A 26,495-nucleotide genomic window follows, 5' to 3' on the forward strand; every position below is an offset into this window, starting at 1 on the left:
GCACACCTGTGTATGTCTGTGCGTGCGCGCGCGTGTGTGTGTATGTGTACATGCAAACAACATCTGTGTGTATACATGTGTGTGTGTAAGTGCTAGCTCCAGTGGATGGCACACAGGGGTCACGAGGGCCCGGGCTCAGCGAATTGAATAAGAGAGAGTTGATGGGCTGGCCTAAGCCCCCCGCTGCCGCCGGATCAGTATGTAGCAGCCTCTCTCTCCCTCTTCTGCCTCTCCCTGCCGGGCCGATGTAACTCAGTGGACTGGCAAATTACACCAGACCTACAGCTGTAGCCCGACATTATGATTAATTTGATCAGTAATTTCTCCTGTTTTTCATTTTAATCGCCGTGACTATTCTGCTGTGGCAGGTCTTTCAGATCTAATTAAGATCAATTCCGCTGTAACAGACTTGGCGAGCGCCGCGCACCCCGTCAAATCCCTGAGCTCTGCTGGGCGTGGAGAAAACCTACGCCTCTAATCAATCAACTTCCAGCAAATTCAGCCCGGCTGCAGCAATCAGCCTATTAACACACTTAAGCAAATTTCATAATCTCCCTCCCTGTCTATTTGTCATCACTGTGGAGGGAGGCTGAGGCCATTGCCTGTGACTTCCTGGAACTCAGCATGCTGGAGAGGGATGGGAGAGGTAGCAGCGTAGTAGAGGCTTCTGTGGTGGAGACACACTGAGGAGTGGGAGAGTGAAACTCACATTAAACTGTGGAGAGTCCACCAATAACCTTAAGGCTGCTAGGCTACTCTACTGAAACAAAAACAAGGAGCATTGTCTCAAAGCAACAGTTGTTTTTCTTCATCCACTGTAATGTTGATATTGGTAAGCCAGTGGATATTTGTGCGGCCCTCTCCATACAAAGACCGTTTTCACATTGACGATAGCAAAGGGTTATTTTCGAGAGGTTCTCGAGAGGTATTGATTCTCGAGAGAGAGTAAACTTGCGAAATTATCACGTCTAGAGCGCTACCTCCGGAGATCGCGCACAACACTCGCAGTTGACCCTCGAGCAGGGCAGTGTGAACACAATATGTCGTTGAGCTCAACACTACAGTAGGATATAAATGGTCAGTGGCAACCCGTAATTCAGGGCAGGTGGGACAGTGCCACACCTGTTTTGAGCCACACCTGTGTAGCTATAAATAAAATAAATAAAAAATATATATATACACTGTATATATTTTTGTGTTGTTGTTGCCTGATTTGGCATTAATACGTGTCACATATCAGTTTGCAAACAATGTAAAATGTAGTTAATAAAGCCGCATACAAACATGGTCTCTTTTTTGCTTTCTTGAGTAAGGCAGCTCCAAAATGCAGGTGTTTCAGCCTAGCTCAGTGCATTCTGGGGCGGTGGGGCAGCCAGCGGGAAAATACGGAGCATAGGGGTTGGTAATATTCTCTAGTTGCGCCGTGATTGGCTCAGGGTTCTGTCACTTATGGGGAGACCACGTCACCGCAAAATCTACAGGGAGAGCTCGGAAATTCAAGCCCCTTGGGTGCTGCCATAGATTTACATTAGAAGTGCCCATCCAAGCAGGCTCAAGGTCATTGGTCATTACAGATAAAAGGACGTCAAATCACGTTACATCTACAGGAGCTTTGACTGGACTGATCATGTCAACATTATACTTTCAAAATCTTACCAGCAAGCTAGACAAGCAGTCGTCATCATGAACCAAGTCAACAATCTACTGGCAAATCCTTTCCAATCCTTGTCATATGAAGAGAAATTATAGATAAAAGGTATCGGTGCTCATAGACCATTGGACATAAACATTACACAACAAGTTGGAAATCGCAAATTTAAGAATGAGTTTGGAAAGAATCAGTGGCCAACTGCAAGCGTTGCAGAGCAATCACTAGCCTGCTATTCAGTGGAGTGGGTGTGTGGTCCAAGTCTGGGTTTAAGAGTCTCTTTTCCAAGCTTAAAAGGATAAACATTCATATGCAACACCATACGCCAGAAAAGTTTGAATACATTGGCCATGCTGTCAATCCAGCATGACTTCTGCCGTGTTCAAAACAACTGGAAACTCTGAACTGGGAACTCTCAGACTTCAGTAGGTTCAAGAAAACTGGGAACTCTGGAAAAAACTGGAAAAAAACGAGCTCCGACTGGGAAAATATGTTTTGAATGGTCTTCCAACTTGGAATTCCAAGTCGGGAACTCTGGCCTCTTTCTAGAGCTCCGACCTGAAGATCACTGACGTCATGATTCGACCTTGTTTTTTTCCGAGTTCCCAGTTGTCATGAAAGCACCATAAATCCAGAGAATGCCAGACTTTGATGACAAAGTTAGATGACAAAATTTGCTGACAAGAAGGACCGCCGCACCACCTTCCTGTTCAAATGAGCACAACAAGGTGAGTGCAAAAAACTCTTGTATGCTGCTGCATAAATGATGTAATATGCCAGGGAGATATGTACAGTATACTGTAGCTAAGAAAGTAATACTAAGTGTATGTTGTGTAGTAAGCTGTTAGTAGCCCATGTGCCTCACCCTAATAATTTGGTCCCTTTCCCCCTCATAACTTAGCCTACTGTTCTGACTTGGTGGTGCACATGTAGCCTATAGTCTGTTTTAGAGAAATGTAATCAATCATTGAGTATTGTAAGAGCTTTCATTATCTGCTTATATGCCCCTTTTATTTATCCTACAGTTGGGGTACAGGGAGAATACTGTAAGAGCGGTCCATGTTCCGAATTCTGTCGCTGTACATTTCGAACAAATAATTATATTGACTACGTCCGTCCTAGCTCGCTCATTAATGTCTTCATCGAAATGACTGATTGCCTCTCGTCCGTGCGCTGTTCCCTTATGCCAAAGTTTGTACATCTCAGTTGTCAGTAGAAACCACATGTGTTTAAGCAAGTCAGCCATATCAGCTATGTTTTTTAAAAAGACAGTAAACGAGGCTGAATGAATTGTTTCCCTGCCAGACAAGGCTCCGCTGATAGCCAGGTGTAGCAGTGGTAAGGATTCACTCCTTGGTGCTGAAAAGAAAGCTCTGCTGTTGGGACAGCTTTATGTAGACCCTAACAGTTTGTGGGCACCGTTTGTCACTGTTATAGTGCAATTCATGTATTGTTTAGTGTTGTGGATTTGCTGGCATGCATCAACAACAACAAAAAATGGGGAGTTTGCCCCACCAAGATTTACATGCTACAATCACCACTGTAAATGGTAATAGCGGAGCCATTGCTTTGAAACAGCTGAAATGTATAGATATTTGAGACTTGTTTTATTGAGTTTTTACCTGAAACTGCAGTAACAACCTGTTACTGTAGCTAAGAAAGTTTAGCTAGAAGTAACTCTTTGCGTTTGTCTTGAAGCTAAAATAATGAGTGTACAGACCTTTAATTGTCTGCACATGATTGTGTTTCTTTGCATTATTCAAGTGTACTATGTTGCAATAATTACAGCCAGGTCAGTATTTGACGTCCATCCATGTCTGAGGACGTTGGGAGTTTTGCTGCGGTGTTGTGGAAGGGGATGGTGGATGGGAGTAAGCATCTGCCTTTGGTGCCATTAACTCCACATTTTTTAAGGTTAGGGTTAAGTTTAAGGTTAGGGGTAAGTTTAAGGTTGGGGTTAAGTTTAAGGTTAGGATTAAGTTTAAGGTTAGGGGAAAGTTTAAGGTTAGGGGTAAGCATCTGCGTTCGGTGCCAAAGGTTGCATGTTTGAATCCAGCAATAGAAAGTTGTTTTGAGATTTTGGTTTTAACCCTTACCTTAATCATGCTGAGTTAATGCCTAACCTTAACATTTCGGAGTTAATGCCTAAACTTAAGCCTAACCTTAAAAATGTGGAGTTAATGCCTAAACTTAAGCCTAACCTTAAAAATGTGGAGTTAATCCCAAACTTGACATTTGAGAAAAATGGATGAATGTCTGCATGAAGAGTTGCTTGCTTAATGTTAGCTAGTAGATAGCTAGCTAGTGGAATAGTATGCAATAGTTAGCCTCCTGGCTAGTGGCTACTGTGACATTTACGGTACTTTTGAGCTGCGAAGCAAGAACGCTAACCAAACCCTTTTTCGGCTTGTGACATTCCTGTTGCTAATGTGAATTGAAAAGTGTTTGTACATACACTATACATACAAAAGTATGTGGACAGTAGAGGTCGACCGATTAATCGGAATGGCCGATTAATTAGGGACGATTTCAAGTTTTCATAACAATCTGTAATCAGTATTTTTGGACACCGATTTGCCTATATATATATATATATATTTTTTTTTACACCTTTATTTAACTAGGCAAGTCAGTTAAGAACACATTCTTATTTTCAATGACGGCCTAGGAACGGTGGGTTAACTGCCTTGTTCAAGGGCAGAACGACAGATTTGTACCTTGTCAGCTCAGGGGTTTCGTTTTTGCAACCTTCCGGTTACTAGTCCAATGCTCTAACCACCTGCCTTACATTGCACTCCACGAGGAGCCTGGGTGGCAGGCTGACTACCTGTTACGCGAGGGCAGTAAGAAGCCAAGGTAAGTTGCTAGCTAGCTGTCACGACTTCCACCGAAGGTGGCTCCTCTCCCTGTTCGGGCGGTGCTCGGCAGTCGTCGTCGCCGGCCTACTAGCTGCCACCGATCCATTTGTCTTTTTTGTTTGTGTCTGTCTGTTTTGTTTACACCTGTGTCCTATTAGTTAATTTCGGTGGGTTTATTAACCTCCGTTGACTGCTATGCTTTGTGCGGGATTATTTGCTGCTGTTTGCGCTGTTAGTGGTTCGTGTTTGCGCCACAGGTTTTTTTTCTCATGGTCGTTGTACCGTTTGGACTGTAATTAGGAGTAGAGGTTTCTCCTCCGTGTGTTACGTATATTTCCCTGTGTGTGGCGACTTCGTTGGGAGTGTTTCCCCACCTGTTGTTGTGTTGGGACTTTTCTAATAAACATTATGCTACTGGGACTTCCTTGCTCTCCTGACTCCTGCACCTACCTCTTCTTAGGAGGCACTTAACACTAGCATTACACTTATCTTATAAAAAACAATCAATCTTAACATAATCACTAGTTAACTACACATGGTTGATGATATTACTAGTTTATCTAGCGTGTCCTGCGTTGCATATAATCGATGCGGTGCCTGTTAATTTCTCATCGAATCACAGCCTACTTCGACAAACGGGTGATGATTTAACAAGCGCATTTGCGAAAAAAGCACTGTCGTTGCACCAATGTGTACCTAACCATAAACATCAATGCCTTTCTTTAAAATCAATACACAAGTATATATTTTTAAACCTGCATATTTAGTTAATATTGCCTGCTAACATGAATTTCTTATAACTAGGGAAATTGTGTCACTTCTCTTGCGTTCCGTGCAAGCAGTCAGGGTATATGCAGCAGTTTGGGCCACCTGGCTCATTGCGAACTGTGTGAAGTCCATTTATTCCTAACAAAGGCCGTAATTAATTTGCCAGAATTGTACATAACTATGACATAACATCGAAGGTTGTGCAATGTAACAGCAATATTTAGACTTAGGGATGCCACCTGTTAGATAAAATACGGAACGGTTCCGTATTTCACTGAAAGAATAAACATTTTGTTTTAGAAATTATAGTTTCCGTATTCGACCATATTAATGACCAAAGGCTCGTATTTCTGTGTGTTATTATGTTTTAATATAGTCAATGATTTGATATTTGATAGAGCAGTCTGACTGAGCGATGGTAGGCAGCAGCAGGCTCGTAAGCATTCATTCAAACAGCACTTTCGTGCGTTTAGCCAGCAGCTCTTCGCAATTCTTCAAGCATTGCGCTGTTTATGACTTCAATCCTATCAACTCCCGAGATTAGGCTGGTGTAACCGATGTGAAATGGCTAGCTAGTTAGCGCGCGCTAATAACGTTTCAAAAGACACTCGCTCTGAGACTTGGAGTGGTTGTTCCCCTTGCTCTGCATGGGTAACGCTGCTTCGAGGGTGGCTGTTGTCAATGTGTTCCTGGTTCGAGCCCAGGTAGGAGCGAGGAGAGGGACGGAAGCTATACTGTTACACTGGCAATACTAAAGTGCCTATAAGAACGTCCAATAGTCAAAGGTATATGAAATACAAATCGTATAGAGAGAAATAGTCCTATAATTCCTATAATAACTACAACCTAAAACCCCTTCAAATTAGTGGATTTCAGCCACACCCATTGCTGACAGGTGTATAAAACCAAGCACACAACCATGCAATCTCCATATACAATTGGCAATAGAATATTACATTGGCAATAGAATGGCCTGTACTGAAGAGCTCAGTGACTTTCAGCATGGTACCGTCATAAGATGCCACCTTTCCAACAAGTAAGTTTGTTCACATTTCTGCCCTGCTAGAGCTGCCCCGGCCAACTGTATGTGCTGTTATTGTGAAGTGGAAACATCTAGGAGCAACAATGGCTCAGCCGTGAAGTGGTAGGCCACACAAGCTCACAGCACGGGACCGCGGAGTGCTGAAGCGCATAAAAATCGCCTGTTCTCGGTTGCAACACTCACTACCGAGTTCCAAACTGCCTCTGGAAGCAACGTCAGCACAATAACTGTTTGTCGGGAGCTTCATGAAATGGGTTTCCATGGTCGAGCAGCCACACGCAATGCCAACCGTTGGCTGGAGTGGTATAAAGCTCACCGATATTGGACTCTGGAGCACACTTCAGGGAAAAGGGGATAACTAGTCAGCTGTACAACTGAAATGTGTCTTCTGCATTTAACCCAACCCCTCTGAATCAGAGAGGTGCGGGGTGCTGCCTTAATCAACATCCACATCTTCAGCACCCGGGGAACAGTGGGTTAACTGCCTTGCTCAGGGGCAGAACAACAGATTTTTACCTTGTCAGCTCAGGTTTTCAATCCATTAACTTTTTGTTCACTGGCCCAACTCTCTAACCACTAGGCTACCTCACCATCTGAAAATCTGACGGACGAATCTGGGTTTGGTGGATGCCAGGAGAACGTTACCTGCCCGAATGCATTGTGCCAACTGTAAAGTTTGGTGGAGGAGGAATAATGGTCTGGTGCTGTTTTTCATGGTTCGAGCTAGGCCCCTTAGTTCCAGTGAAGGGAAATCTTACAGCATACAGTTAAATTCTAGACGATTCTGTGCTTCCAACTTTGTGGCAACAGTTTGAAGAAGGCCCTTTCCTGTTTCAGCATGACAATGCCCCTGTGCACAAAGCGAGGTCCATACAGAAATGGTTTGTCTAGATCGGTGTCGAAGAACTTGACTGGCCTGCACAGAGCCCTGACCTCAACCCCATCGAACATCTTTGGGATGAATTGGAACGCCGACTGCGAGCCAGGCCTAATCGTCCAACATCAGTCCCCGACCTCACTAATGCTTTGTAGCTGAATGGAAGCAAGTCCCCTCATCTAGCGGGAAAGCCTTCCCAGAAGAGTGGAGGCTGTAATAGCAGCGAAGGGGAGACCAACTCCATATTAATTCCCATGAGTTTGGAATGAGATATTTTGGTCATGTAGTGTATTATGTCAATTGAGATTTTCGTCCTGATAACTCTATTCAGTGAGAATCAGCTCACAGACATCTAGTGCTGTTGATTCTATTCACCTCCCAGTGGTGGACAATTAGGAGAGTAATAGTTTTCTAATGAATGTTTGTCTATCTGACACTCCCTCTGCTTATTAAAACTAATGGCTGTGGTTATTAAAACAAATGGTTGAATGGCTGAGTGGTCATGTGTGTGTGAATAATAGGAGATGAAATGAGAGCTGTTATCTTTGCTAGAGTGCATCTCAAATGGCACCCTATTCCCTATTTAGTGAACTACTTTAAAACCAGAGCCTTATGAAAAAGTAGTGAAAAGTAGTGCAGTAAATAGGGAGCCATTTGGGACGCAGCCCTAGCACGCACGCACGCACACACACACACACACACACACACACACACACACACACACACACACACACACACACACACACACACACACACACACACACACACACAAGATGGAGGGTGCAGATCTGTCTGTCTGTCTGTCTGTCTGTCTGTCTGTCTGTCTGTCTGTCTGTCTGTCTGTCTGTCTGTCTGTCTGTCTGTCTGTCTGTCTGTCTGTCTGTCTGTCTGTCTGTCTGTCTGTCTGTCTGTCTGTGTCTGTCTGTCTGTCTGTGTTTCTATGTATCTATCCCTGGATGAGAGCGTCTGCTAAATGACTAAAATGTAAATGTATCCCCAGTCATCATAATCAGGATCTCAGCTTCTTAATCCAATAGTAAGGATGAGGTCTGGTGGTGAAACTAGTGAAGGATTTCATTATAGTACAAATAGATTATGATTGCTCATTAATTGTGCTAGTAAACAGAGGAGCATTATATTTAATTGTGAGTACGTCAGGCACTGCGGTACGTCAGGCAGGGACTGCTCTCTGTAGCTATGCTTTCTAGACCTGAAATTATATTTTTTTAATGAAAAAATATTCAAAGAAGACGTAGGGGGGCTTTGATTGATTGTAATGCACATCAGAACATGTATGTACTCCAGAAAAGAAGATTATTACTGCTAGGTTTTGGCCCTTATGCTGGCTGTGGACCAGTACTGTGTGTTCGTCCCAAATAGCACCCTATTGCCTATATACTTTTGACCAGAGCCCTATGGGGGGAATGGATGGAATAGGGTGCCATTTGGGATGCACAGCCTTTGACTGTGCTGGACTGTGGTTATAGTATATGGTTGGTGTCTAGGTCTGGGAGGCAGGTAGCAGCTAGCCAGCTTTTGGAGGCCATTAAATGCGGGCTGTTTTTCCTGCTGAGTCTCACTAGGCCGTGACAGGGCCGGAGAGGGGTGCAAGGGGGAAACAAATGGCCGTACTCATCCCGGCCATAAAGAAGGGTGCAGCGCCACAACCCAATAAAGGCCTGACGCTGATGAATGTGGCCAGGGAGAAGGAGGCGACCCTGGCCGAGCTCCACCAGAAATGAAACCACAGGGATATAAAATAGGTTATTATCGTCACACACTGACAGCCAGACGGACAGAAGGGGGCCGAGATGGATGGACAGACAAACTGACGAAAAAAGGAGGTTGGATGAGGGAAGGGCAGCTAAGATAAAAAAGGACTGATAAACGTTGATGAGAACCTGATGTATCCAAGAAGAGTTCAAAAACGATGGATGATGGCTCGCATCTCAGTTTAGTGTGCTTTGAATAACCCTCTCGCTGAACGATGACCTTGTCAATTACAGTAGATGCACATTTTAATGTCCCCACACTGACATCAGGTGTCAAACACTAGCTCTGGAATCATATCAAGTATAAAACAGTACCTAGACAAACAGGGTCTAATGAGTAGTCATCCTCTTTGTGTTATGTCAAAATTGGCCTTCGTCTCTCCACAATACACCCCACAACACCATATCATCACAATACCACCACTAGTAAGACTATTCGAGAGGTTTTTGTATGAGGGCGTCAAAGACGCAGCAGCAATAGGAAGTAGGCCTATGTAAGCTACAGCTCTTGCAACTTGGATAACACAAGTTAAAGATCATTTTGGGACTAACACAGTGGCATACAGTAACAGGGTAGAGTGAGCTCACCTGCAGTGGCATGGGCGGTGTGACGGGCGAGGGCAGGCTGCGGGCCGGTGATTGGTTCTGCCTGAGCGGCGGAGACTGTGGCGGTTGGCCCGAGCCGGTCATGGAGGTGGTGGAGGAGGCAGAGCCAGGGGAGGGGACCGAGACGGAGGACGGCTGTAGGCTGGGCGAGGTCATGTGACCCCGCGATGACAGCTGGTTGTGGACGTGGCTGTGGGAGTGTTGATGCTGCTGATGGTGTTGCTGTTGTTGGTGATGGTGCTGTTGTTGCTGCTGGTGGTGCTGTTGTATCTGTTGAAGCTGCTGCAGGTGCTGAAGCTGGGAGTTCAGGGATGAGGTAGCTGGTGAAGGAAGAGGAGCAGAACATCAAACTGATATCATCACTACTGTATCTTAAACCATTCATTCAAAAATGTTTGTAACACATTCATGTGTAATCATGAAAACCAGCAGTCGGGGTATCATACCGAAAAAGAATGTTCACACCTAACAATAGATAGACAATAGGTCGAGGTGTGGGGGTATAAATGTAAATTGTCCAGTCCCACAACAAAGTCTCGTAACATTGTAACCTCTACCACGGAGTTCCAGAAGAACCTGACTTCAGTGGTGAGAGGACAAAGCTATCCACATGAACTGATATAATTGGCGTCTCTGGAGAGGAGCGCTTCATTTTCACTCGGAGGATGTCACAATCTCGCGTTTAATTGCGGGGAAATCTCCGAAGGAGAGTCATTGTCTTGAATGGGCAAGTCTGAAGAAATCATACCGTTATCCTCGTCTCTGGATTTAAACGCTATTGAAACCCGATGCACTTCTCTCACCGTTTCGGTGACACACAGCCAGAGATGGACAGACAGACGGACGGGCCGGATGGACAGACAGACACATTCGTGTGTACGTCAACAGGGACGCAGCCACGAGGTTCTTAGAATATGCCATACGTATACGTATCCAGCTCTTCATATATAATACAGTGCGTGGTGGTGCATTTCACAAATTCTCAACCATTGACTCAGAAAATCATTGGTTCTTATTTTTTTTATTTTTTTTACAAAACCCTAAGTGACTATATGAGTGACTGTTTTGACCTAAGGCATACAGCATTTCACCCTTATAATCACTCAGCGGGCAGTATAAAGAGAGTGACAAAAAACCAAGTCATTTCTAATGGCAAAACCAAATATTTGATCAAGATGTCAAATTTCTCCCTGACCTTTACCGGTTCTCTAGTAAAAAGACTGTAGGTTCTGAGACCAGTATTTGACTCTGAATCTACTTGACTTTTTTCCTTGAGAAGAGGGTACTGGCGGTGCGGTGAACGACAGGCACCATGCAAAGATCTGATAGACATTCAGAGGGCTTGTCACGTCCTGACCATAGTTCTTGTGTGTTTTGCTTGTTTAGTGTTGGTCAGGACGTGAGCTGGGTGGGAATTCTATGTTGTGTGTCTAGTTTGTCTGTTTCTATGTTCAGCCTAATATGGTTCTCAATCAGAGGCAGCTGTCTATCGTTGTCCCTGATTGAGAATCATATATAGGTGGCTTGTTTGTGTTGGGGATTGGTGGGTAATTGTCTATGTCTAACGTTAGTAGCGTATGTGTGCACTTTCGTTTGTAGCTTCATGTTCGTGGTTTATTGTTTTTGTATTAGTTTGTATAGTGTTTGTTTCGTCTTCGTCTTTAATAAAAGAAGATGTATTCATATCACTCTGCGTTTTGGTCCGATCCATGCTCCTCCTCAGACGAGGAGGAGAACGAACGTGACAGGGCTCATGTTACCATTGGTCTGCCCCCAGCCTAATACTTGGTGGTATTTTTGCCAGTTCTGGGACTGCATGTGAGTGTACTACAGTATCTTGCAAAAGTACTATTACCTACTTCCTGTTATGTTAAGAATGCTATTTTAAGGCGTATAACATCAATATAACTTACAGTGACCAGGCTACCGCAACGGAGTCCTCTTTCAGCCTTTAAAACAATGAGAGGTCTCGAGAAACGGAGAGAATAACAATAGATCAATGGCAGAAAAGAGAGTGTTGGCTGGCGTTTGATAACACAACAGAGCATTTGTGAATAGAGGGGTAGACCAGCTTGTATACATACTGAATCAATGCGCTTCAATAATTAAACCAACGGCTGTTTCATAGCGAGATGAATTAATAAAACATGAGGGCAGACATTTCTTTGATTAGTCCGGTCGCTCTGGGTTCTGGAGAGGCGCATGCGAGTATTTGATCAAGACCTCCCTCTTTTCCTCGGCTCTAAGTAGCAGAAGAAGAATCCCAGTGAAGAAAGCAAGTGGTTGTGTCCCAAATGGCACCCTATTCCCTATACCGTGCACTAGTTTTGACCGGAGCCCTGTCGGGCCCTGCTCAAAAGCAGTGCACTATAAAGGGAATAGTGTGTCATTTGGGATGTGGGCCAGTGTCTCTGTGCCAGTAAATAGCGGCAACACTTTTACATTTCTTCTACCTCCTGACACATTGACACCTCTCCCACACCCACCATGAATTATATATCATCTTTGGCTCGCTAAAGCCAAGAGTCCAATTCTCATTTGAAATGTTGGGCCAAGTTGTCCAGCAAGCTATGACAGGACTGGGCACCTCTCTTCCTGCTTGCAAGTGTACCGCAAGGAAATGTGGAGTGCGCCAGTTAAAAAGATGGAAAAGGGGAGGAATGAAAGACAGAAAGAACGAAAAGGAGAGCGAGAGAGATAAAAAGAGATTTCTGTCAAAAAATGTATCTAAACCAGGGGAAGATCAAAGAGGAGTCAGAGAATTTCCTCCAGCGTCGACCGTGAGGCCGAGGAGGAAAGAGAGGCAAAACAAAAGAATATGAAAAAGGAAAACAAATACTGAGGGAATATGGTAGAAGCCCCATGTGGCCTTATTATAACGGCTACACCGCAGGTAACTATATTCTTTAACAGCGATGCTTTATAAATTCTGTCATCTTGTTTAGACCGTCAGGCCCACTGACCCTTCTTCCCCCTGTTGCCGGGCACCCGGCTTAAGGAAGAGCATTTTTCTAACAGCGGCTGTCTGATTGCTTTGGCTGACCTCATAATCTAGCACCCCTGTATCCACTAATTGTTCGTGCTACCTCCTCAAGCAGACAGTGGATGGAGGAGGAGGAGAAATGGAGGTTCGGAGAAGATGGAGACAAGGGCAAAAGGCTGCCTGGATCCTATGGAGCCCATTATGTGTTCTTCACTCCCATGGCTGCACGTCCACCAATCCTGGCACTGTGTTCAAGTGGCCCTCTCACTTACAGGCACCATGCTAAGGGGTACAGGATAAAGTCAGCCCAATCTGACTGTTGAACCAGCAAGCCTCTGATAATCATGATATTAAGAATAAGCCACAACATGGACAAAATACTGAAAATACATGCCAGCTGAAGAAATTAAGTCAAATGTTCATTAGATGTGTATTATTGTAAGTTGTAATCTACTGTATACTGTAGCACTTTTGGACCATTAGAGGTCCCAGTAGGTGGAAGATGAAATACCTCAAACAGGTTACAGTGATTCTCTCTCTACACAGAGGAGTGGGAGTCATATGACCCAGGATACTGTAGGCCAGGGGTGTCAAACCCCTTTTGACCCGGGGGGGGGCGCATTTGTCCTTCAACGAGATCCGGAGGGCCGCACTGAAAATTGGTTATACTTCCTCTCCGTCCAAATTTGCTAACCAATACTCCCTATCTAGCTTTCATTTCGGTGATTATTAGCGAGCTGTACACAGGCAAGAAACTGTATGGACCATTATTTCAAATCAAATGTATTTGTCACATTCGCCGATGACAACAGGTGTAGACCTTACAGTGAAATGCTTACTTACAAGCCCTTAACCAACAACGCCGTTTTAAGAAAATCCCCCCCAAAAAGTAAGAGATAAGAATAACAAATAATTAAAGAGCAGCAGTAAATAACAATAGCGGGGCTATATACAGGGGGTATCGAAGGTAAGAGGTAATTATGTGCATGTAGGTAGAGTTATTATAGTGGCTATGCATAGATAATAACAGAGAGTAGCAGCAGCGTGTGGTGTGGTGGGGGGGGGGGGGGGGGGGGCAATGCAAATAGTCTGGGTAGCCATTTGATTAGCTGTTCAGGAGTCTTATGGCTTGGGGGGTATGCCGTTTTGATTTGGTTTCAATCAATACAAAGTATATTGAGTTCGTTTTTAGGTCGTTTTTTCAAAATCAAACCACCCGTGAGCCGGATCCCATTTGTTTGACACCCCTACTGTGGGTTCTTGTCTACTTTGTTTCAGCGTGGACGGTACCACTGTAGAAATGAACTGTCGTCTTTGACTGCTGTGTGAAGTACAAAGCGAGACTGATTGTCAAAGGTCGCAAGGCTAGGTCAAAACCGGCTCGTACGTCAAACAAAATGCTATTTTTGTTTCCTGTGTCGCTCAGGAGAGGATGAGAGAGAGAAGCAGCCACCTCTCTCATTACAACAGACCCCTCTCTGGTCCCTGCACCATTACTGCAGTTCTCTCTCTGGGCTTGATTTGGCCTCTGTCCTTTTCTCCTCTGTGTTAACAACAGCTCACCCCTGTGTTTGTGTGTGTGTGAGTGGGTAATGTACACTTGTCCATATCTGTCTATAGGATGCATATGTGCAGTAACTATTTTGAAAGTCAGGATATTAAATAATTCCATACATATAAGGAACAATAAAGACAAAAAATAAAGATTTACAAAGAAATTACTTTTAAGGAGAAGCAAGTTAACTTACTTTTATAGCACTGCACACTATGTGTGTGTGTGTGGATGTGTGTGTGTGTGTGTAGTTAGGACACATGCATACGAGGTACAATAAAAAATACTGTATAGAAATAATGAAAAAGGCCAAGTATTTGTTATATACAGTATTGAAAGAAAGTCACCAATGGCAAAAGGTCATGTTATAATTGAAAGGAGAAGCATTCAATGTGTCTACATCCATGCTCATCACACTCAGCTCCCAGCAAAGGCCAGGTCAAAGCCCACATGAACGAGACAGTTAAGAAATAAACAGATAAAAGGACATTGACTGGTCTGGTTTCAACCCACAAAGTTAAGTCCATTGGTTAACTCTTTACTAAATCTCTTTCTTACATTGTATTGTGTGTATCGCACAGACATAACGATGAGGAGTCCAGTCAATTTAATGTTGTGTAAAGAGTTAGTTCTTCAAGTACAAAAATAAGAATATTGTAGGCTACAACATTCAATGAAAAATGGTACAATATGTGTTCAACTGTTCGGAGGCATAAAACATCAAAAGGTCAAAACCGAATTTAAAGCGACCACGCTCTATCTTCACCCCTCTCCTCCCAGCATCATTAGCAGACTGCAGTAAAACAGGAGCCAGGCGGGGGTCTGAAGAGATGCCTTCATGAAGTAAATGAAAATATATGTTCTGACTCATCCAGTATTTTAGGGGGTCGTCTTAACATCGCTGTGGTTCTTGAACAAGCAAAGGGAGAGGAGAGGAGGAGGAGGAGGAGGAGAGGAGGAGGAGGAGGAGAGGAGGAGAGGAGATAATGAGAGGAAACAACAGACCTATTATGTCTCTGCCTCACGTCCCACTGTGGGAGTACATAAAGCACTGTCTCGAATGGTTGCTCAATGAGCCACACGGATAATTACTCCACTGGAGAGAGATGGACTAGTCGGCGAGGCACTTGGCAATTATGAACATGGACGGAGGAAGGTCATTTCTACCCCGAGGATTAAGAGGAAGCACACTCAGACTAATAAACTGGATGAAAACATGTTATTTCTTGCAGAAACTTCTTTTGCACATGCAGCTGTTTCCATGCAACTTTATCAAGGTGGTAAATTAGGAGGAGCACTGACTCCAGAGAAATAGTCAATGTTATTGGTATTAGCAATATGGCGGCTCAATTTAGCATGCAGCATTAGATTTCAATGACATGTTTCCCGTCACCCTTTTTTTAATAGACATCGAAGTAAAACCGAACATATTTTATTTTGTGTAGTGGAGGATTTAAAATTTCAGCACCGGACATTGTGGTGTTACACCCTATAAACACCGAAACGACAGATAACGCTCACACATTGAACTAAAGGTCACACAACACATTTCAATGTCATAGGTTTCCCTAGACATCTGGGAACACAAATGTGTTTCTCAGTTTTTCCATTCGGTAGCTGTGGTATACGAATCACGTTGAGAGCATGAAAAATTGATTCCTGCTCCTTGGCCATGGTTAGAATAAACACAGGGCAAATAAAACCAGATAAAAGATCCAACTGTGTAAAAATATTACCTGCAGTCACTGTAGACAATATCAATGTTTCAGTGTCGCTTTGGAGGGGTTTAGACACTACAAAAAATGGAAGCAGTAGAGACTTGAGTCGAACGGGCCGTGGGGTTTTACAGAGTAAAACGCACCGCTTGTAGGGATCCACAGATAACGCTTTCACTTTGTGATGCAAGGCAATATGAAGCTGTGTTGTGGAATTCTCACCCCAGGGGAAGGATTTGAAAGTATTGACTATTGAGTCCTCTCCGTGGAGATATTAGAATACAAATAAGTAAAAAGATACAGTATAATAGCGGACCTACTTTATCTGTGATTCACCGTAGTAGATATTTAATTGCTATAATTGATTTGAATAGCATTTCTTTTTATAGCCTGTATCTGTCCACCTGAAAGGTCAATATCTTACATCAAAACGGTAGTACAGTCAATCAAGATGGCCGAACATCCCAACTGGCTCTTTAACTACAGCTGAGGAGTGACACGGCTGATCACAGTTGTCCGCTGAGGTGTTCTCTGTAACACCCAATCGGACATAATACTAGACATGGCTGCTTAACCCACTCATTCCCTACAGTAGGAAAACTCCCTATGAACAGAGCAGGCTTCTCTCGCTCTTCAAAAGTCCGTCCCGAAGGGAGGCTCAGACAGAGGTGGAGGTGATACAGAACGTGCCACTTGAACACAACAGACGTAAATCGTCCATCTAACAGTATCTCTGCCTTTTGCCATTCTGTGGTAGATAACAGAGGAGAGTCTGGAGCCCCTGTGAAAGCCTGTCGGCCCTGGCAGGCCAGGCCGGGTTATTACAGCCCGTTCACGGTCCCATCATCTGTCGTCAGACCGAGGCGGAGGACGTGAGTAAAAGCCTCATGCAAAATTTATGTTCATGCGGCTCTTTCAGTGGGTGGAAAAATCAATATTGCGGGCCCGATGCACGGAGATGACTGAGTGCTCTCTGACTGACAGTAAAAGCTGGGAGAGATTGAGGGGCAACATTTACTGCTCCCGGAATGGAGTGTAGTCGAGCTCCTCTAATAGTCTACTCAACTTAAATTAGAATTTCATTGGGGATTATTTTGATAACAGTTGTGATTGTGGGAGGTTTAAAGAAATGATGCCGTTAGAAAAGAGAGAGGAGAGGAGGGAGGGAGGGAGAAATAAGAGCACACGGCTTGTTTTCAAGTCCTTCAAAAAGCATTTCTCCTTCTCAGCTTCCCGGCAGCTACATTATGGGGTTATTAAGCATTGCTTCGTTCGCCTACTCACTCCCCCACTTCCCCACTCCCCCACTCCCCCAGATATGAAATGATTCTAAAATAATGAAAAGACAATGTGGGGATGAGTAGGACATCATAGGCCCTTTGTTGTACGCTGCCTCGCTTACATAAGCTTTTGAAAGTGTGCCATATTACCCACAGTGCATTTGGAGAGAGGAATGCGAGAATAGAAGGAGAGAGAGAGAGGAGAGAATTCAGTGGGATGAAATAACCCCAAAACAATGGGATTTGCTCTCCATTCTTCTGCCTCCATATTCTGTCTTTAATTATTCCCTTTGGTTGTCTGTGGGAGAGTGTAAGCACTTTCGCACAGCACAACATGCCCACCAGCACAACATTGTCAGCCCCAGTGATGTGGAAACTTCTGAGTGACACAGAGCCTCTTGTGATTAGTGATGCTCTTTAATACAACACAACACAGCAGCGATATGATTGGGGGTGGGGGGGGCAGATTTCAAAATGCAAAGGCAAAGATGATATATGAGAGCTTTATGATGTAAATCACAAGCACCACCACTTGTGATACATCTCATAGCACATAAACCGAAATGAAGGCAAATACGCTGCAAAATGCAAGCATCAGAAATGTATATTTCATTTCACATGCAAATAATCCAATATATTTCTTACGCAGCGTTTAACATAACCTCAGCTGTTTCCTAGAGGGATTATTTGTGCCGGTTTAGTAGTTTCCTCCTGAATCGCATATGAGATATTTGAGGGCCCAGAACGATGTATGATGAATGAAGTAGTGCACTACTTATACGCTTATCATGCTCACTGACTAGCAACAGGTTTAGCAAAGGGCAGCAGCAGTAAATGAAATTCACCACCGGGACAATATATCATCAGAAGAAAAAAATGCATGCACCCGAAACTTACAAGCCTTTGCCAGGTGCTTGATGGGGGAAGAGGAAGGGGTAGTGGAGAGGGGAAGGTGGGGTTGGGGTGAGGAGCAGGCAGAGGGGAAAGCAGAAGATTTGTTGAATCATTTCTATTTTCTTATGGGCTGATCTGTGTCTTGTAACCATTTCACTGCAACCGGAAAAAAAAGAGAGTACCAGGGCTAATTTCACAGTGAGAGCTCACTGAACAAAACCTCCATTGTCGGTGGGAAAAGGTGCTAAATCTACTTTGTCCCTCTGAATTACAGCTACATAATTCAGGAACCGGAGAGGAAGGGGGAGGAGGGGAGGAGAGTACAGGAGGGGTGAGCGATGTGAACAGAGACAGAAACCATTGCTTTTCTCTCTACCCTGAGACGTACTAAGTAATGCTCTCTTATGATCAGAGAGTAATGGATCTCTCCGGTCTAAACATGCCATCCTGCTCAAACACTATATAATCCATCTGTGATGTATCTGTGGTTAATCCAGAGATGGGCCCCCAGGGACCCCACCACCCCCCAGACCTCCTGGGCTTTTGAGCTCCTCTGACACTGATACAAGCTCCCCTGTCTTAGCCCTGAGACACCAAACCTATTAATTAAGGCAATTAGGCCCCGGCCAGCAATTAGTAACCACAGATAGCTTTTAGCAGCCTGGCGGACCAGCCTTCTCCCAATGGCCATGGGGTTTGTTTCAACACTATCTGCTGTCACCACAGGCTCTCTGGTTTCACAGACATGGAACTGGCGAGCCGTGGTTAATAATGACCTTAGAGTGATCTGGACTGGATCCTTGTGACCCCCTGAGCCTTATGCTCTTTACGGAGTCACACTTTGTTCTGCTAAATTGTTTCTATTACTTTTCAAACACGCCGGACTGTTCCCCTTTGAAATCCCTGTGTTATGCCTGTCTGGTCACTGTAGGGAATGGAAAGGTTGAGTGCACCGGCTATTGATTAAAATGAGTAAATGTGGGGTGAGTGTAAGCAGTATTCATTAGTAGATAAGTCTTTATTGATTTCCTGTTATTATTAAGTTGATGGTAGATTTGTATTGAAAAAGTGTTGGGTTGTATTGATAATTTGATATTTTTGTATTGACAAAATTATGTATTCTGGTAACGCTTGAGCTGCTTGTCCATTATGAAAGAAATATCTATTACTTTTGAAAAGTATTCAGTGCGGTAAGAAATCAAAACTATATATTTCTGAACAAGTCTCAGGATTTCTGACAAAAACATACTGAATGTTACCAATTTCAGTAACCATTTTTTTGTAAGTATCCCCAGAGGAAAATTCAGATTGAATAGCTTCTTTAAAATCCTCACTTGGCAGAAGGAAAAGAAGCCTTTCAGTACTTTTTCCTCCACACTTCTAAAACCTCTAACCCATGAAGATGAATTTTCAAACAACCCAGTGGTAAAATACACTACAGTCTCGCAGTAAAGCCTTTGCTTCAGTAAAGGTGTGTGTTTGTAATGACGTTTGGAGTTGAACTGCCTGATAAAAAAAGAAAATGGGCTGAACGCATACATTCAACAACAGAGGACAGATCATTCAATAAGTCACCTCACTGAAAAATAGGAAATAAAGGACACAGCTGTGCTACTTTACACAATTCTACATTGGAGGCCATCTGTGATAACACCATGTTCATTCCAGTTCTGTCCCATAAAATGACCATTAACATTACAAGTCATGCGGAACACAGATAAATGTAAAATGTCACCCAATTCTGCCAGGCGGGAATTTCAGTTCCACAAGATTAGCATGTCTGTCTGCTCTCTACCACAGCACCTTGTCTAATATTTCATTTACAATATTTCGTAAGGTAATTTTCCTATCAGTGACCATGTAAATCACAAATCAATTTTCATTTAAAATGCTCGACTACAGATTGTTCCTGAACGCGTAGGAATCGTGCCGTGGCAATCTCTGGCAGACCTTTAATGTGTGAGGGGTGCTAATCCTCTGTTAACCTTCTGGAGGGAAAACAACCAGAGTGAGAGGTAATTCTGTATATGCTAACAACCATCTGTCCGACTGTCTAGGTTCTGAGGTAATTTGCTAGAAATATTGGATATATGGAAATGTCAAAATGTTTGAAAAACAAAATCTCTTGATGATTATAATAATAATTGTATTACCTAAAATACAAGATCAGTATCGAAGAAGTAAAAAAACATATATATTTAACACCGTCCCATTTTTCATTCCATATTTGACTGAGCATGGGGCGACAGAAGGAGTCAGGCTGGTAATGTAATGTATTGTTATAGTCCAGTTGATCGAATCAGAGCTGGCTAGGGTAAAGGGAATGTGTTCCAACTTCGTAATTTAATTTAATACCAGTTGGAAAATCGCAAGTCATTTCAGGCCTCCCTGCACCACCTCTCTGTCAGAATAGAGCATTTTACTCTTCCACACAGACCTCTACTGTCAGCCAAAATAGCTAGGCGACAAACACTGTTACTATCGTGCAAAGCATATGTAGAACTACACATCACACCCTATACAGTACAGGTACCTCATGTGTAGTTCTTGGGTCTATGTTTATGACATGATGTTAGCAGAATGTCTCCCTCAGTGCTCTCTCTGCCGCAGTAAGGGCACATGTCAGGGCTTGCTGTAGTGAAGCAGCCACAGCCATGTCTGATTAGCATTGTTATTACTACACTGACATCAAGAGTGCTCTCTCTCTTTGTCTCTCTCTCCCTCTCTCTCTCTTTCTCTCTCTCTCCCCCTCTCTCCCTTTCCCTCTCTCTCTCCCCCTCTCTCCCTTTCCCTCTCTCTCTCTTTCTCTCTCTCCCCCTCTCTCCCTTTCCCTGTCTCTCTCTTTCTCTCTCTCCCCCTCTCTCCCTTTCCCCCTCTCTCCCTTTCCCTCTCTCTCCCTTTCTCTCTCTCCCCCTCTCTCTCTCCCCTTTCTCCCTTTCTCTCTCTCTCTCGCTCCCCCCTCTCTCTCTCCCCTTTCTCCCTTTCTCTCTCTCTCTCTCGCTCCCCCCTCTCTCTCACCCCCCCTCTCTCTCTCTCTCGCTCTCACCCTCTCCCTTTTTCTCTCTCCCTCTCTCTTTTAGGCTCCACCAGCAACTCGCTGTCCTGCAGCACAGCTGAAAACAAACAACGACATGTGGAGGAGCTGGGATTTAGCAGGTCAATGTTGTGACCAGCAAAGCTGGGAGAGTATGCCAGACAATGGCCATTTTTAAAGACATAAGCCGTAAATAAATTGTATACAGGGAGAAAGAATAAATAGTATTCCTCGTATTATTTGATCCTATGCATGATGTTGCAATACAACCGCAAATTGAGGACAAACGTTTTGAAATAATGTAACATTCGGAGGTGAAATTGAATTACACCTCTGCTTCAAAAACTAACATGTAGGTTTAAATAGTACGTCTCAAGGGATAGGTGTATGCGTGTGTGTACGAGTGTTTGCCTGCTTGAGTGGGAAAAAAAGGGTGTTTGATTCTAACCTTTTGAACACTGCTCTGGCTCATTCTGATTGGTGAGTTATTTTCTTTCCCTGAACTGTCACACAGGCAGTCGCCCCCCACGTTTCCCAAACAATAAACTAGTGGCAGCTGATATCAATGGCAGAGATGAGAACCCAGGCGTCATATCTGCTGGGATTGCCTGGGCGAACCTGCCTCAGTCTGCTCTTCATCTTCAACAGCACCTCTCACTCTCAATTATTTGGCTGCTGTCACAACAAATCAATCAAATTATCGCTCCAGGACAGTGTGTGCAGCTGCTCCTTATGGCGTCGCTAGTTGCATTACCTTTGAAATGTATGAGGTCTACATTTTATCACTGTTATTTATGTAAATGCCACTCCCTCCCCTGCGAGTCACCTTACAACCGCAGCAAAGTTGAATCATTAAAGGAACGACGTGGAATACATACTGGTGGAGGACGCTTCCGAATTAAACAGGAGACGGGCTGGGATAGTTTCTATTGTGATGAGATAGGGAGAGGGGTGTTGATCTAGGGGACGTATGAGAGGACTTGGAGGTAATAAAGTCTCACAATTCTGTCTGATATTATAATAATCCATCCTGATGCACTTTGAATTTGACAAACACGTACAAAGCTGCTATATGTAACTTTATGGGCGATCCGACCAAATCTACATTGCAATGTGAGTTATAAATATGTCATTCTCATTGAAAGCAAGACTAAGAAGTGGTGGATCTGTTCTATGTATGCTATTTCTATGCTTCCCTTCTTAAGTTTAGTTTTTGCTTCTTTTACTTTTAGTCAGTTTTGTACACCAGCTTCAAACAGCTGAAAATACAATATTTTTGGTTATTGAACATTTATTTCACAGCGGTTTAGATCGTATAATTAAGTGATAATGCCCTCGAAGCCGCTGTTTGGAGGATATATTGGCACGGGTGTTGTTCAGCCCTCGACTACGTCTCGGGCCGGCAAACTGTGGCAATATTTCCTCAAAACACCAGCTTTGAGGGCATGATTACTTTTATACAACGGTTTACCAATGTATTCCAATAATGATTGACATATTTTAATTAAAAACTTTATTTTGATTAATTTATTCATACTATTCCATCCTTCCACAAGATATAGTTGTCACGCCCTGACCATAGAGAGCTGTTTATTCTATGTTGGTTGAGGCGTGATAGGTACTAGGGTGGGTCATCTAGGTGATTAATGGTTTATGTTGGCCTGGTATGATTTCCAATCAGAGACAACTGTTTATCGTTGTCTCTGAATGGGGATCATATTTAGGCAGCCATTTCCCCTTTGTGTTTTTGTGGGATCTTGTCTACAGATAGTTGCCTGTGTGCCAGTACACCAGTAGCTTCACGTTTTGTTTGTTCTTGTGCTTTATTGTTTTGTTTGGTGAGTTAAAATTTATTCAAATATGTGGAACTCTACGCACGCTGCGCCTTGGTCTACTCATTATGACGATCGTGACAATAGTCCCGAAACAAATCTAGGGATGCTAGAGATGCGACCCAGTCATTTGATTTTTTTGTTCTGTATCTGCGGACGCGACCCAATCGTTCGTTCTAAATGTTCCATTCCCATACTGGCTGGCAACGTTCTTATCCCTTGCTTGCTAGCTAGCCAACTACGGCAAATTTACAGTCACGTCAAAAACTGCATCCAGAATAACAGCAAAGTAGCTGTGTTTGCATTTGTTTAAGCTGTTTTCAAGAGACATTTATTTAGATAAATCCATAACAATGAGCTAATGAGGAGCGATTTAGCCTGGCATAGAAAATGTGCTCACTCGTCAGGACACTGTTGTTCAGAGGAGCTAGCCAAAAACACAGCTAACACAATCACTTCAAACTGAAGCTAGAAAGACTGCAAACTAGCTGCACTTAATTTCGTTTGTTTCACGCCCTGATCTGTTTCACCTGTCTTTGTGCTAGTCTCCACCCCCCTCCAGGTGTCACCCATCTTCCCCATTATCCCCTGTGTATTTATACCTGTGTTCTCTGTTTGTCTGTTGCCAGTCGTTTTGTTTCGTCAAGCCTACCAGCGTTTTTACCTCTGTTCCTGTCTCTTGATTGTTCCTATTTTGACCTTTTCTGCCCACCCTAACCCTGAGCCTGCCTGCCGTCCTGTACCTTTGCCCCACTACTCTGGATTACCAACCTCTGCCTGACCTGACTCGGAGCCCGCCTGCCGTCCTGTACCTTTGCCCCTCTACTCTGGATTATGGATCCCTGCCTGACTTGACCTTTTGTTTACCTGCCCCTGTTGCTGTAAAAAACATTGTTCTTTCGACAGTCTGCATTTGGGTCTTACCTGAAACGTGATAGTTTGACCTTTTTTCAATTGACCAATGCCATCTCCTCCCAAGGAGCCGCCATTGGTAGGCGTGAGGAGTTGCTTCACAGTCTGATGGAAGGGTTCCAGGCTGTGGCCAAACGTCACGACCTAGCATTAGACACATTGCAGGAGCAATTCCGTGGGTTGTCCACTAGGCAGCCTACCATGACGGTAACCTCCCAGCCCCTCAGTAACTCGGTTTCCCGGGAACCCCGCTTACCTCCCCCGGAGCGCTTCGATGGAGACTCGGGCACCTGTCGGGCGTTTCTCGCTCAGTGTTCCCTCATCATGGAGCTGCAGCCTTCCTCCTTCCTCTCGGACAGCTCTAAGATAGTGTACCTCATCACGCGGATGTCCGGGAGGGCCCTCGCCTGGCTAATCTGTCTGTGGTAGATTATGTGGTGGATTTCCACACGCTAGCAGCGGAGGGTGCCTGGAACCCGGAAGTGCTGTTCGGCACGTTCCTGCACGGATTATCGGAGGAAGTAAAGCACGAGCTTGCAGCCCGGGAACTACTGGTGGATCTGGTCTCACTCATCGCCTTAACCATCCGGATTGATGGACGGGAACGGGAACGTAGGAGGGAGAAGAGGTCTGATTGTGGTCCTAATCGCTCACTCAAGGATCCCACCTTGCATCTGATGAACGCCGGAAGTTCCCGGCGTCTACGTCCCTGAGAGGAGCCAAGCTTACCCGAGTTCCTCCAAGAGTGCCGATTTACCTCTTCCCGAGCCAATGCAGCTCGGCAGGGCTAGGTTGTCTCCAGCTGAACGCAAACACAGACTTAACACCCAGAGTTGTCTGTATTGCGTTACTGCCGGTCATTAGGTGTCTACCTGTCCCTTTAAGAGACCTAGCTCATTTGTTAGAATGAGTACTCTTATGGGTCTTAAGGATAATTTTGCATCTCCCCCTACTCGCCCCCCTCTCCATGCCACCCTGCTGTGGGGCGACCAGTCCAAGTCTCTCCAGATACTCATCGACTCGGGGTCCAATATGAGTCTTATGGACGTTACCCTGGCGTCCGAGCTGGGCATCCCAACTCAACCCATCTTCATTCCCATGGATGTTAGAGCACTGGACGGGCGCTCTATAGGCCGGGTCACCCACCATACCACCCCCATCAACCTACAAGTGTCGGGGAACCACAGCGAGATGATCCAATTCCTGCTAATTGAGTCTCCGCAGGTTACCGTGGTATTGGGATTATCTTGGCTCCAACGACATAATCCCTCTATTAACTGGTCTACTGGTGCCATCATGTGCTGGAGCCCGTTCTGCCACACTCATTGACTTAAGTCAGCTCTGCCTGCCCCGGGACGTCTTCCTGGGGGTTTGGAAATTGACCCCGACTTCCCTGCCAGGACCTCCGGGAGGGCTTCAGTAAGGTCCGGTCCACTTCGCTTCACAACACCGACTGGTACCCAAGAATGTCAAGCCTGATGCGCTGGCATGCCGCTATAGCCCTGCGGCTACACCTCATGAAGCCGAGACCATTCTCCCCTGCTCCAAGATCATTAGCCCCTCTGCTGTTCGTCCTCTGTTGCCCAGTACCCTCCGTATACTTCCTATTTTTCATGTGGCTAGATGTAAACCCATGTCTCACAGCCCTTTGTCTCCTGTTTCCAGGCCCACCCCTCTCCCCCGTCTTATCAACGGCCAACAGGCCTACATGGTGAGGCGTCTCCTGAAGGTTCGACCTCAGGGCAGGGGATTCCAGTACCTGGTTGACTGGAAGGGTTATGGCCCAGAAGAGGTGCGGCAGGCATCTCCGCTTGGGACATCCTGGACCCAGGCCTCATCTCTGAGTTCCAACGCCGCCACCCCCGCTCAACCAGGTATGCGCCAAGGTAGGACACCAGGTGGCGTCCCTAGAGGGGGGTACTGTCACGCCCTGATCTGTTTCACCTGTCTTTGTGCTTGTCTCCACCCCCTTCAGGTGTTGCTCATCTTCCCCATTATCCCCTGTGTATTTATACCTGTGTTCTCTGTTTGTCTGTTGCCAGTTAATTTTGTTTCGTCAAGCCTACCAGTGTTTTTTTCCCTCTGTTCCTGTCTCTTGATTGTTCCTGTTTTGACCTTTTCTGCCCGCCCTGAGAATGCCTGCCGTCCTGTACCTTTGGTCCACTACTCTAGATTATTGACCCCTGCCTGCCTTGACCTGTCATTTGCCTGCCCCTGTTACTGTAATAAACATTGTTACTTCGACACAGTCTGCATTTGGGTCTTACCTGAAACGTGATAGTTTCACCTTTTTTCAATTGACCATTTTTTTGTATATATCCATAAAAATTATGCCAGCTGATTAAGGATTTCAACTGGCTGAGAAGCGCTGTCTCATCCTGTTCATTACTATGGGACAACAGGAGATTCAACATTGAAACAATGTTGCAAATGTCGGAGAGACAGACAGCAACATTTATACAAATCTCCGCTGTTGAAAACTAAATGTTAGTCTAAAAGAAATGTGAGATTATAGCTGAGATCAAGTTTATAAATCGCTTGGCTGGGCTGATCCCTTTTAATCCCATGTGCAGTCAGATGGAACAGAGTAAATAGGCATTTTAACGTCATAGATTATTTAAATGTAACCTTTATTTAACTAGGCAAGTCAGTTCAGAACAAATTCTTATTTACAATGACGGCCTACACTGGTCAAACCTGGGCCAATTCTGCACAACCCTAT

The 26,495-nt window shown here is 44.5% G+C and overlaps 1 protein-coding gene across 2 annotated transcripts in view; it reads right to left on the reverse strand.

Moving 5' to 3' along the window:
- LOC139531934 (POU domain, class 6, transcription factor 2-like) overlaps positions 1 to 26,495 on the reverse strand; it is a 99,059-nt gene that overhangs the window by 41,352 nt on the left and 31,212 nt on the right. For both annotated transcript variants that reach the window (XM_071328949.1, XM_071328948.1), the window contains exon 5: positions 9,554 to 9,891. In XM_071328949.1, coding sequence (XP_071185050.1) covers positions 9,554 to 9,891 — 338 coding nt within the window. The remainder of the gene's footprint in view (positions 1 to 9,553; positions 9,892 to 26,495) is intronic.

Source organism: Salvelinus alpinus, chromosome 10 (genome assembly GCF_045679555.1).
Source record: "Salvelinus alpinus chromosome 10, SLU_Salpinus.1, whole genome shotgun sequence".
Classification (NCBI taxonomy): domain Eukaryota; kingdom Metazoa; phylum Chordata; class Actinopteri; order Salmoniformes; family Salmonidae; genus Salvelinus; species Salvelinus alpinus.